The following is a 12,686-nucleotide window of genomic DNA, read 5'->3' on the forward strand; positions in this document are numbered from 1 at the left end:
AACACCCTCCTCATCTCAGTCTTAAACTGGGTGATCCATTTGCCTTCCCTATTACTGACTGCACCTGTGGCTGGAGGAACTGGAGAATCCAGCCTTAATAAATTTGTCAGGCATGTTTCCCTGTTCATGAAGCCATGCTCACTCTGATTATGCATTGCTCAATTATGTGCTATTACATCCTTTATAACGGACTCTAACATTTTCCCAATGACAGATGTTAAGCTAATTGGCACAATTAGCCCTTTGGCTTCACAGCACCAGGATTCCGAGTTCGATTCCCGGCTTGGGTCACTATCTGTGTGGAGTCTGCACATTCTCCATGTGGCTGCATGGACTTCCTCCCACAAAGTCCCAAAAGACGTACTGTTAGGTGAATTGGACATTCTGAATTCTCCAACAGTGGGTGAAATTCTCCGACCCCCAGCAGGGTCAGAGAATCGCCTGGGGCCGCCGAAAATCCTGCCCCCGCCGTGGCAGAGATTCTCCGCCACCCTGGAATTGGCGGGGGCGGGAATCTCGGAACTCTGATCGGCGAGACCCATGCGGCGATTCTCCGGACCGCGATGGGCGAAAGTCCCGCCGCTGAGAAGCCAATCCCGCCGCCGAGGTTTGAACCACCTCTGGTGATGGTGGGATCGGCGGCGCGACCGGGCCCGCGGGGTCCTGAGGGGGGCACAGGGCGATCGGACCCCGGGGGGTACCCCCACGGTGGCCAGGCCCGCGATCGGAACCCCCCGATTAGGGATCGGGCCAGTGCCCTGGCGGCACTCTTTCTCCTCCGCCGCCGCCACGGCCTCCGCCATGGCGGAAGCGGAAGAGAAACCCACAGCGCGCATGCACCGGCGGTGACATCAGCGGCAGCTGGCCGCTGATGTCACAGCTGGCACATGCGTGAACCGCAAAAGCCTTTCGGCCAACCCCGCTGCCGGGCGGCGGGCCAGAAAGGCCACTGACGCCGGTTTGTGCGCCAGTCGGCGTGGTGCCAACCGCTCCGGCGCGGTGCTAGCCCCCAAAGGTGCGGAGAATTCCGCACCTTTGGGGAGGCCCAACCCCGGAGTGGTTGGCACCACTCCCCTACGCCGGGACCCCCCGTCCCGTCGGGTAGGGGAGAATCCCGCCCAGTGTGCCCAAACTGACGCTGTAGTGTGCCAACCAGGGGATTTTCACAGTAACTTCATTTCATTGTTAATGTAAGCCTACTTGTGACACTAATAAAGATTATTATTATTACCTCTTTTTTGTCTCCCTCCCTCTTTGAATAAGGGTTGCATCTTAGGATATTAAAAAAAGTCGCTAGAGAAATAGTGGATGCATTGGTAGTGACCTTCCAAGAACCCTTAAATTCTGGAAAAGTACCAGTGGATTGAAAAACTGCCAATGCATCCACTATCTCAGTAGCTACTTTCTTTAATATCCTAAGATGCAGCCCTTATTCAAAGAGGCAGCGAGACAAAAAAGAGGTAATAATAATCTTTATTAGTGTCACAAGTAGGCTTACATTAACAATGCAATGAAGTTACTGTGAAAATCCCCATGTCCCCTTAATATCTTAAGATGCAACCCGTCAGGTCCAGAGGACATATTGGCCTCAAACATCACTGGTTTTCTCTAGTGATAGCTATTTTATTTATTTCCTCCTCCCCTTATGCGTCTTGATTATTTAGTATTTTTGGAATGCTATTAGTGTCTTTTACTGTGAAGACTGTGCAACAAATTTATTTAACACTTCTGCCATTTCCTGGTTTCTTATTATTATTTCCTCAGTCTCATTCTCCAAGGGGCATCTGCTCATTTTGGCCTCTCTCTTCCTTTTTATATATTTAAATAAGCTCTTATTGTTCATTTTTATATTACTTGTTTGTTTACAGTCACAGTTTATTTTCTCCCGCTTTATTAACTTTTTGATCACCTTTTGTTGGTTTTTAAAACTTTCCCAATCCTCTGGTTTACCGATAATCTTTGCCACATATTACGGTTTCTTCTTTCAGTTTAATACTACATTTATCTTGCTTGATTAACCTTGGTTGATTTATCCCCTTCCTATAATCCTTCTTCCTCACTGGGATATATATTTGTTGTGAACCTGCCAAGAACTGCTGGCCAATCAGAGGCTGGTTGCTCTACTGAACAACGGTGCCACCTAGGATGTAGTTGGTGTTGCCAAAACACACACTGGACACCTAGGATCATGGAGCATACCTGACCAGAGTTAAGTGATAGCAGGAAGGGTTTCACGGGGTAGGGTTTGTGTGGGAGGCGTGTGTTGGAGTACAGTAGCAATGGCAGTGCAGGTGGTTCTCAGTGGCTCCCCTTTTTTGACGCTGGGTGCCTCGATCAGGCACTGAGTGCTTTTGAACAAGGACAGCAACCCACCACTTCCTCCACTCCTGGGTGACCACAAGCAAGCTGCACAAGGTTTTCATATTATGGTCCCTGTGTGGCTACCGGCCCATTATCCACTGGGTTAATATCAGCTGTGGTGGTATGACTAGGAGCGCTGCCATTGGTGCAGACACCGGTTTTCCATTGGCTCTGGCTGGTCATGTGCCTCTCGGCTGATTGGCTGAGACTAGTCACGTGACTGCTCACGAATTGGTCGAGAGGCAAGTAGACCCCACCTCCAAGGTGGGGTATAAGTACCCAGAGGTCCCGGCGGTCGGCCTTTCTCTGTAGTCGAGCACCGGGCTAACATCTAGCTGATTAAAGCCTAAGTTTGGACCTACATCGTGTCTCGCGTCCAATTGATGGTACATCAGTGGCAAAAGGCCCTCAAATGGAAATTAATTTCCTCTGGCAGCAGACAGGAAGGCCTGCAATGGGCCTTCCCACCACAAACTTAATTAGGGTAGAGGAGGAAAGGGATGGGGACCCCAACCCGACTCTACCTTCTTAAATGCTCCCCACCACCACACACATGGAGGTATGCAGAAAATACCGCACAATGACTGAGTGTTATTAGCTTTGCTGTAATTTTGACAGCAAATCATGGGTCAATATTATGACTCAGTCGCAATATTACTCGGTGTACAAATATTATGCCATCTGATCTTTAAATTTTGAGACTTAACAGACAACAAACCCCATAATGCAATTTATAATTTATTTTGGGCACTTGGTTAATCAATGAAACATGAGAAATGCCCTTCCCCACGAGTTTATTTACACAGGCAGATGGTAGGGGCGAGGTGGGCCCCTTATTCAAACTCTGTCAGTACTTGATTAAGGCACCTGGCACTGGGAAGGTGGGTTGCAGAGATCCAACTCTGTGGTCTTGCTCATAACACTTCCCCCCCAACGATTCCACCGCATCATTGGCCTAGCCAGCGATGCCCATATCCCATAAATTAATTTTTTTAAACTTACCTCTGGCCTGCATGGGTTGCTGCACAATTTCAGGTTTTGGGTGTGTGTCATTCTAGCAGCAACCACTGCCTCTCCAATCACGCTGCTGTTCAATAGAACTGTTGCCTCTGATTGGCTGGCAGCTCTCGGCAGGCAGGACATCCTGCCCTTTGGGTCCTGATCCCATGTACGCCATGTAAGTGACCTTTCAACTGCCTGACTGACATATAATACTGGCGGGCTTTCCCAGAGGAGAGTGTGAATCTCTCATTGGCTGTGGCTAAGAGATTAGTAGTCTCCATAAAATTCTCCCCTCCCGAAGAATCAATTAAAGATTATGGGCGGGATTCTCCGGTGCTTCAGCCGCATGTTTTTTGACGGTGCACTGTTCGCTGGCAGTGTGATTCTCTACTTCCACCGCTTGCAAATAGGATTTCCCATTGAAGTCTCCCCATGCCAGGAGGAGGTGCACTGCCAAAGGGAAAAGAGAACCCTAACGGCAGGAGTATTCTGGCCTACACAGAGGTGTTAATGGGGTTTCCCCTGATTATATCCTGAAGTTATAGCAGCAGATCAGGAGAATGCCCCCCCACCCTCCAACCCCACTCCAATCAGTGAGGAAATTCCAATCGATTAACTTGAAACTGCTGATGTTCAGCGTGTTAAGTAACCATGCAGAAATTAGACTGTTCAAATTCACAGTGGTCAGCTATTTCTGATAGTGAGCTAAATAAGACAGTAGTAAATAAAAACAAAAATCTTGACTAATCAAGACTTGCAAATTGTATATTCTTTTCTTTATTGAGTGAATGTACATAAATTGCATCCAAAACCAAAATAACAATAAGTATAAACACCAAAGAGCAATAATTAGAAGGGACTAAGGCAATCAGATAACAAATTAACTTCCAGCCTCCAATCTCATCAACATGGTAACAATAAATATAACAAAAAGCCTTAAAATATTTTACATATACAATGTTACTTCACATAGTATTGATGGATAAAATGGTAGAAATGCATAGCGGAATTGTATTATGCTCTAGTAATACCTGAACCTTGCTTCTGTCACATTCTACTAGGCATCTCCAGATCATATCAGATTTTTTTCAGCTTCAGTCTGGTTATTCTTCCCCTATCAGCAATCCTGCTGTTTACCATAAAATGACAAGTCAACTGTAAGATTTTGTTCCATGTCCCACTTCCGAATTACATTTCATGCTGAAGCATCGCTGGCTTTTAAAACCCTTCGCTAACATGTGTAAATTAATCACAGTCCTTGGTAAGAATGTCTGCACAACTATGAAAGTCTTTGCCTCTTTGATTCCCTGGATTTTGTTATCTTGGTGTTTATGAAAGTAACAACACATTAAATAATATGCAAAGATGCAAATTATATATGAGGGTGTTTTGTAACATTCATTCAGTGGGAACAAATTATCTAAATGCAACATTACCACACGAGAATCTATGAGTATCACATCAACCCTGATCTATATTTTCTATCTGTAGATACAGGAAAGGAATGGGTTTAAAACAATGAAATGTATACAGAGAAACACCAACTAGTTTAGCCTCAACCTGCAGTAAAATCGCAGCATCTGCACATCATATTAATAGTCAAATGGAAATCTATTTCTTCAACATAAAATGAAGTCCTGCTTTCCTTTCTTTTTTTGTCCATTAGAAATGTCAACATTTACATTATCAATCAGTTATCTTTATTGGTGTTGATTTATGTCAAGATCTAACTTCTTTCTTTCGCTATTTTTCTTTCACATACACTATCCACCTGGTTATTTCCCCCATTGTATTTTTAGCTTCTTGTCCAGTTTTATTCCTCATTTTCAGCAATATTCCATATCTTGTCCTACATTCGAACCACCACCCAAATGCAGGGGCCTGCATGTTGTCACCACTACTGACATGACAAGTTGTGTTTTGACAGTACAATTTACAGATTATAAACATTCCTTCTACAATCCATTAGTAATGGCTGAGGACCAGCTTAACATGAACTAAATTGTGATTTTGTGAAACCTACGAAAAGGTAAGTTCTTTTCACACATATACAGCCAGTCCAGACAATTTAAAAAGAAAAATCCTACACACCTGCTGATTAGTTTTTTCTACTAATCCTTTGGGGCCGGTCCACCATTTATTATATCATGGTGAACAATTGTGAATTGGGGGAAAAGTTTATTATCACTACTTAATATCAAAACAGAATTTCAGAATATCCCACAGCACATGGCTGGTGCAATAAATCCATTGTATGTGATATAAAAGCTACATTGTATCAAACATGGTTCGTAGATTTTGGCCAAGTTAGTGGTATAGTATATTAAGGTACCAACGTCATTGAATATGGAGGGCACTGGATTATACTTTTTAAAAAATTAATTTAGCGTATCCAATTATTTTTTTCCAATTAAGGGGCAATTCAGCGTGACCAATCCACCTAACCTGCACATCTTTGGGTTGTGGGGGTGAAACCCACGCAGGCACGTGGAGAACGTGCAAACTCCACATGGACAGTGACCCAGGGCTGGGATTCGAACCCGGGTCCTCAGCGCCGTAGGCAGCAATGCTAACCACTGTGCCATCGTGCTGCCCAGGCACTGGATTATACTTGAAGATCACACTTTAATGAATAGTCTCTCTCAGGCACTCTTCAGTAGACATTTTTACACAGGGATAAAAGACAACCAATATGTGCATGTTACTACAAAACAAACATGGAGCAGATAGCTGTTCGTTATTTAACTGGGGCATTAAGTGTAGCATGGGATAGATAAAGACTGGAATAAAATGTAAGACTTATAAGGTAGGGCAAAGAGTTACAAACAAGTAAGTGTGACAAATTTGAACTAATTCTTCCGGCTATTCTTGGGAGGCAAGTGTTGAAAATCACAATAATTTTTCATTACGTTGCTTGAGCATCCCTAAGCTAGGCGGGGAAAATGGCCAGGATTCCTGCTCCTGTTTACTGTCCTGCTGGAATTTCTGCTTAAATGGACACTGGGTGAGGATAGGGTTGGGCTTGTTGTGATCTCCCTCTCCCTGGCCCATGGCTTGACTGAAATACCAGAGGGATTCCAGCGTCCATGGGCCAATAGTTTAGTAGGAGTCACCACCTCCAGGAGAGTGGGGGGGGGGGGGGGGGGGGGGGGGGGAGAAAGATGGTGAAGAATAAATTCAGGCGCTTATCAGCTGCGCTAATTTCTAAGCAAATGTATAAACTAAACTGACTCTCAAGGTTTTATGGACTATGAATGAATATGTAAGGGAAATGAATGAGTCTGCTCAAACTAATGGTTTATTTACTTGAACGTCCATATGCATGATTTTATGTTTTCTACAAATAACACTGGAAACACCCTAAAGCTAAACACATTGCTCTGGTGAGTATTTGCACATGCACACTACAATTAAAGCGAGGTAAAAGACAACATTAAAAGTATACCAAAAAATATTAAACTAAATCACATCATTTAGTGACAGTGACACCTCTAATTCAGTTTGATACTAACTAAAGATAGAAATATACACGCAGGATACACACTTCAACAGCATGCTCATTTTAGCTAAATATTTGTATTAGAGAGTATTTGTAAAATGCTCCAAATAAAACGTGTACTTGAATTGTTTTGATTTTGTTTGTGCAGCTATGGGTTTAGAAATATATTTCTTAACCACACAGTGACATGATTACAGAGGATATAACAACGTCCCTGTGGGATGTAATATGGCGAATGTCCATTGGTTTTTATGGAACAATGTTATTGTCTAATGCCACAGTTAAATGCTATACTGCGCCCAATACTTAGCATCTTTTCATTTCACTTATCCTAGTCCTTAGTGGTGATTACTCAGCCTTTCAATTGTCATACTGACAATAGGCAAGTAAAAATTTTTTAAAGATCCTCTTGCAACTCTACATGGCATGTGACAGCAAAGTGATCCTGATAACACTGTGTAACGGTAGCTGAGAGGCTGACAAGAATTAAAGCTGTACCACTTAACAGCCCAATTTAAAAAAGAAACCTGAAGATTCAAACACAAAATGAAATGATGCTGTTCTTCTTTAAAGGTCTACTCTTAAAAATAAAAACCTTCCCACATTTTAGTTATTGTTTTCAGACAGTAAACTTTCTGCTAATCCTTCACAATTCCACTGGACCCATTTCTACAGCTATCAGGGGAAAAGAAATATGCAGAAGACTGATCCACGGTCATCTGAGGTCCAGTCCAGCCTGCAAGCAGGGTGTGTGTGAGAGGACTAGTACTTCGTACATGAGTGTGACAATTCATCAAAAAAAATGGCCAAATTAAAAACTAAGTAATTAAACCAGGCAAGTTTGATTTGATGTACAGGAACATTTTTAGATGTATTATAATCACAATTTTGATTCCAGGATGTTCAATGGCTATTAAGTAGCGCAGCTTTAAGTTTTTCTTTAGCTGAACTCAGGATTCTGCTTCACCTCTGCCACTGCAGGTATTGCCTCGTCACTTTTTGTTTCCATTGTTACTGCAACCGTTTCTGCATTGCCAACATTTGTAACCGTTCCTGGGAGGCTACCTTCACCAGCTTCAGGTGCATCCACTTCCTTTGCTACTTCTGTGCCTGTCACCTCGCCCTTGGAACTTTCTCCTACACCTTTGACAGCACCTTCTTGTCCTTCCGCCCCACTTCTTTCATTTTTCTTTTTTATATTCATGTGAAATGGCTTAGAATCGACTATGGACTTTTTGAACTTCTCTCCTGAAATCCGTATCTTCTCCCTCCGTTCTGGCGGGACTATCGTATTACTGAGCCGATTCATTTGCTTCCCAAAGTTCTGTCTGGTTTTCTCTATGTTTTCTTTTGAAAAAGTCTTCTTGAGATTATCCACCCCCTTCATGCCTGACTTCTTGAGCCGCGCAGCCGCAGTTTCTTCATCGTAAACAAATTCTTCATCGGAAGAGAGGTCCGGTGGTGGCGTGGCTGCTGTTGCAGTGTGTTCTTCAGCTGCTGCCACATTCCCTTCATGAGGAAGATTTTTATAGATTACTGAGGAGGGCATTTCATTTTCTTCCTGTGAAAGTACAAAATGTAATTTTTATTTCTGAATTTCTATCCTGTAATACGGGGATTTTTCAATATAAAGATGGCAAGTAATTTTATTTTTTGGCAGTTAGCATTCCCCTTCAACTGCATCTGCACACAGAAATTAATTCTGGCACATCTACAAGAATTAATTTTCTAGCAGCTTCCTTTAGTGGAAACACTGAATCCTGTTCAAGTGAGTCCATTATAACATCACTACACTGTCAATCTCCTTTGAGCTGCCTGCTGTAACAATGTTCAATTTCTCCATAACATTTATGTTTTGATTAACATTTTATTTTTGGAAGATAGAACAATTCTCAAGGCTCCTAAAATTACGTTGTGGGATGCCAGCATGCCAATGCTGAAATTCCCCCCTCTGACTTATAGGTATTAAGGTCACTGCAAATTAACAGGAGGAGATATCTCTCATTAACTGTCTGTACATTTCTATCCCAAGGTTTAATTTCAGGACCCGAATGATTACTGAATAAGTGACTGATCATTCTCTCGGTTACCATAGCAATCTTGAATCATGTTTACTAATGGAACACATGGTAGTAAATTATTGTATCTCCACGTTTGACATAGACAGATATTGCAGCAAGCAAATTGGACAAATTGCTTTCATTCCCACATCTGTGTTTTTTTTAATGTATTTAAATTATTCTATACCCCCACTCCTCATGGTGGCTCAGCAACAGTAACCAGCAAGTAGTTGAGATACGTTGATAAAGAATATCAAGTTTGGTCATTGCACTGAGATAGTTGAACTGAGGTAGTGGCGGGTTCTTTAACTTTGGTCTCTGTGCCCAAGAAGCAAAAAAAAATAGGGAGGCCTAGTACTGATAAAAAGGTCATTGGCCTGAAATATTATCTCTGTTTCTCTCTCCAGAGAGGATGCCAGACCTGCTGAGTATTTCCAGCATTTTCTGTTTTTATTTCAGGGCTGCCTGCTGCTTCTGAGTTCAGTTCCTGCTGGAGTTACATATGCATGGATATCAGATGAGGTCAAGACTTGTGTCTAATGTCTTCCCCATCACCTCTGTCATCAAATAGCCTTACAAAGCTGAATTGCAAAACTTACACATGACTGATGGTCATTTGGGGGAAGTACCTGAGGCAAATTGCCACAAATAATAATCGCTTATTGTCACAAGTAGGCTTCAATGAAGTTACTGTGAACAGCCCCTAGTCGCCACATTCCGGCGCCTGTTTGGGGAGGCTGGTACGGGAATTGAACCCGCGCTGCTGGCATTGTTCTGCATTACAAGCCAGCTGTGCAGCCCACTGTGCTAAACCAGTCCCTATAGACCGTTTCCAAATGGAACGTTCTTTAATAAAGAATGAATGCCTTCAAGTGAAGGGGAAAATTGCATAGGAATATCAATTTAAAAAAAAAATGTACTGAACTAAATGGAGCTGCAAGACATAATTCCATCGTCCTCTTTAATTGCCGTCAAAGCAGATTGGAGGTAAATTATAGTAAAGTAGAGGTGACTACTGAACTCACCTGTTATTGCAACATTCTACATCTATTTTCCATGTGGTAGCACAGTATGCAGTATATGAGAACATTGCTCTCAACAGACTCATCTATAAAGATGTTAAAATAGCTCCCAAAGAAATATTGACTGCAGCATGTTCCATTGTCACTAATTATGTTGCAACAGTATATGAAATACATTGGTATGCAACATTGTCAAGTTTCTAAATATATTTCCAGGTATTCATCTATTCATAAACTCCAGTCTTTTCAAAACTAAACCTGTGACGTGAGTCAGAAGGCCAAATACTCCCTGCATATTATTTTTCATGCGGACAGCAAATAGTTCCTGTTCCACAGCCATTAGTCTTCAAGCAGATGGCACAAGGCCTGCTGATGTATTAATACTACCCTGCACTGTTGTCTGAATTTACATCTGGTATTCCAAAATGATTTGTTGCTTCAGTAGTTTTATTCAAAGAGCAGCTATTGTACTTCAGAACATTGGCACACAAGAAAGTGGAAAAAGGATTTGCTTGTGGATTGTATGATTTTATAGCATTTAACAGGTGTCCTGTCGTAGACGGAATACATTAACAAATACCTTGCTGGATAATGTTGATCTCAGACTAGTTAGCTCAGTAGCTGCTGTGACTAACTGCATACTTCATACTTTTAACACCAAGTAAAAATCTTAAAGGAAGTTTGTTCAAATTGACAACAGCTGAAGTTACCTTTTCAAGTACAACTGACCTGGAATATGACCACACGGAATTTATTCCTTTTGAGCAGCTCCCGGTGGTTTCCTTCAACCTTTTTGACCTGAGCGTTTGTTTTATCCAGTCGTTGTCTCACATCTTTAACATTAGCGTTGATCTTTTGGGTTTTCACTAGTAACTTTGCGACCGTGGCATCTGTAGTCAAGTGAGCCTTATTAAGCTTTGCAACATCGATTTGTATCTCTTTAACGGTGTTTTCTATTTCCAGTTGCTGTTGCTCCATTTTTCGCTGAGTTTCATTAACACTGTCAACAATCCCGGCCACTTTCTCCAGGAGAGTTAATATTGTTAATGGGTCAAGTGGAGCAGCCTCCCCTTCACCTGTATCACTGGTGGCTATATCAAAAGCAAGGTTGCTAGAATCTGAATACACTCGTTCCTCAGCCATGCTGCTGGCGGTTCAGAAAGCTCTCCTCGTGTGTCTAATTTAAAACATGAACTTTGTGTGAGTGTGGGCTAGAGGGGCCACAACCAATGCTGAGTTCCACACTGTGCTGGCAGTGATTCATCAACCAGCCATTCTCACAGATGATCCAAGATTAAAAGGGCACTGTGTGACTCCACCTACCTCTGGAAGCTGCCCATGTTTTACGGCTGTCACGCATCCATCTTGAATTATTTGAATACTTGGGTGCACGAAGATGGATTCTAACCCTGAGTGTGGAAAATACCTTTTGACTCTCATGCTGGTGATTGAACAGCTGTCCTCCTTCAGTGAAATCTGAAATCTCATCTTACAGCTCTTTTAACTGCAGTACATAGCTGCCTTTTTATTTTGGTCACCACTATAAGTTTTTAGAACAAGGTGTTGTTAGGCAGAGTTTAACAAACACAGTTATACACATATCAGAAATCAAAACTGCTATTTTAATAATGCACAAACATGCTTCTTTCTGTATTGTGTTCTTTAACAATTTTCATGGTTTTTTAAAACTGAATTTATCAGCTTGCGCATGTAGTTAAAATATTAGGGAAATAACTTTGCCCTGTCTTTTCATCTTTAGAGGCAGATTAAGGAGGCAGGATCAATGGAGAAAATATCCTCACATAACCCGAGTGTTACACACTATTTATTGAATCACTCTAAAGTAGCTCTCTGCCCACTGCTGAATGTCCTTCTCAAAAGCCCTGCTTTAACCTTTTCTATAAACATCTATTCATGGTTTCTTTGAACAAGGGAATAAATTGGGATCTATGTCTGCTTCACTTCGTATCATACCCATTGTATCCTCTTCCATCCAGTTGCAATTCAAATCTATTGGCAATAACTACGAATTTACCCCAAATCCTCTTTAGAATATGTTAGTTTTGGCACAGAGTTCGTTAGAAATGATCGGAATTGAAAATTACTTAAGGGAAAAGAATTGTAGAGTAAATAGAATTTATAATTAAGTTGGGGAAATATGGTACCAAAGGAAAGTGAGTTATAGAAATTTTCTTCACCGAGAATGAAACATGTAAATAGTAGATTAAAGTTATTCTTCAAAGGGGTGGCAATTTTTGGGGTTTCGGAAGACCCGGGGGTCCAGGGGGAGAAAGAGGCCGATGTTTTGGCCTTTGCTTCCCTGATAGCCCGGCGACGAATACTATTGGCGTGGAGGGACTCAAAGCCCCCGAAGACTGAGTGGTGGCTTGCGGACATGTCGAGTTTCCTGGGTATGGAAAAAATTAAGTTTGCCTTGAGGGGATCTGTGCAGGGGTTTGCCCGGAGGTGGCAACCATTTATTGACTTCTTTGCGGGAGAGTGAGCGTCAGCAGGGGGTGGGGGGGGGGGGTAGAGTAGAGTAGGAGGTAAAATATGGCGGGTAGTACCGGTAGGAGAGGAGCGGGCTTGTGCAATATGTTACGATGGAAGTATTGAAAGTACGTGGATGTTTGCACATTTTTGCCTTTTTTGCTTTCTTTCTGATGATGTCTGTAACTGTCTATAAAGCCAAAAACTACCTCAATAAAATTGTTTATTATAAAAAAAAAGTTATACTTCAAG

The 12,686-nt window shown here is 42.2% G+C and overlaps 1 protein-coding gene across 1 annotated transcript; it reads right to left on the minus strand.

Annotated features, from left to right (window-relative positions):
- Nucleotides 1–6,496: 6,496 nt before the first annotated feature.
- On the minus strand, nucleotides 6,497–12,283 carry LOC119966354 (caveolae-associated protein 4-like). Its single transcript, XM_038797879.1, has 2 exons — nucleotides 10,674–12,283; nucleotides 6,497–8,423 (listed from the first exon to the last, which is right to left on the minus strand). Exons 1-2 carry the CDS (start codon nucleotides 11,085–11,087, stop codon nucleotides 7,803–7,805), a joined length of 1,035 nt encoding a protein of 344 aa, XP_038653807.1. The 5' UTR covers nucleotides 11,088–12,283; the 3' UTR covers nucleotides 6,497–7,802.
- Between the last annotated feature and the right edge of the window lie 403 nt (nucleotides 12,284–12,686).

The sequence above is a fragment of the Scyliorhinus canicula genome, chromosome 5 (genome assembly GCF_902713615.1).
Source record: "Scyliorhinus canicula chromosome 5, sScyCan1.1, whole genome shotgun sequence".
NCBI lineage: Eukaryota > Metazoa > Chordata > Chondrichthyes > Carcharhiniformes > Scyliorhinidae > Scyliorhinus > Scyliorhinus canicula.

Bases quoted from the DNA above. Each gene is read 5' to 3' on its own strand.
- LOC119966354 (XM_038797879.1), bottom strand. From the start codon at position 11,087: ATGGCTGAGGAACGAGTGTATTCAGATTCTAGCAACCTTGCTTTTGAT. The intron at 8,424-10,673 runs GTCAGTTGTACT...GTACTTTCACAG, and splicing joins TCCGTGTGGTCATATTCCAG to GAAGAAAATGAAATGCCCTC.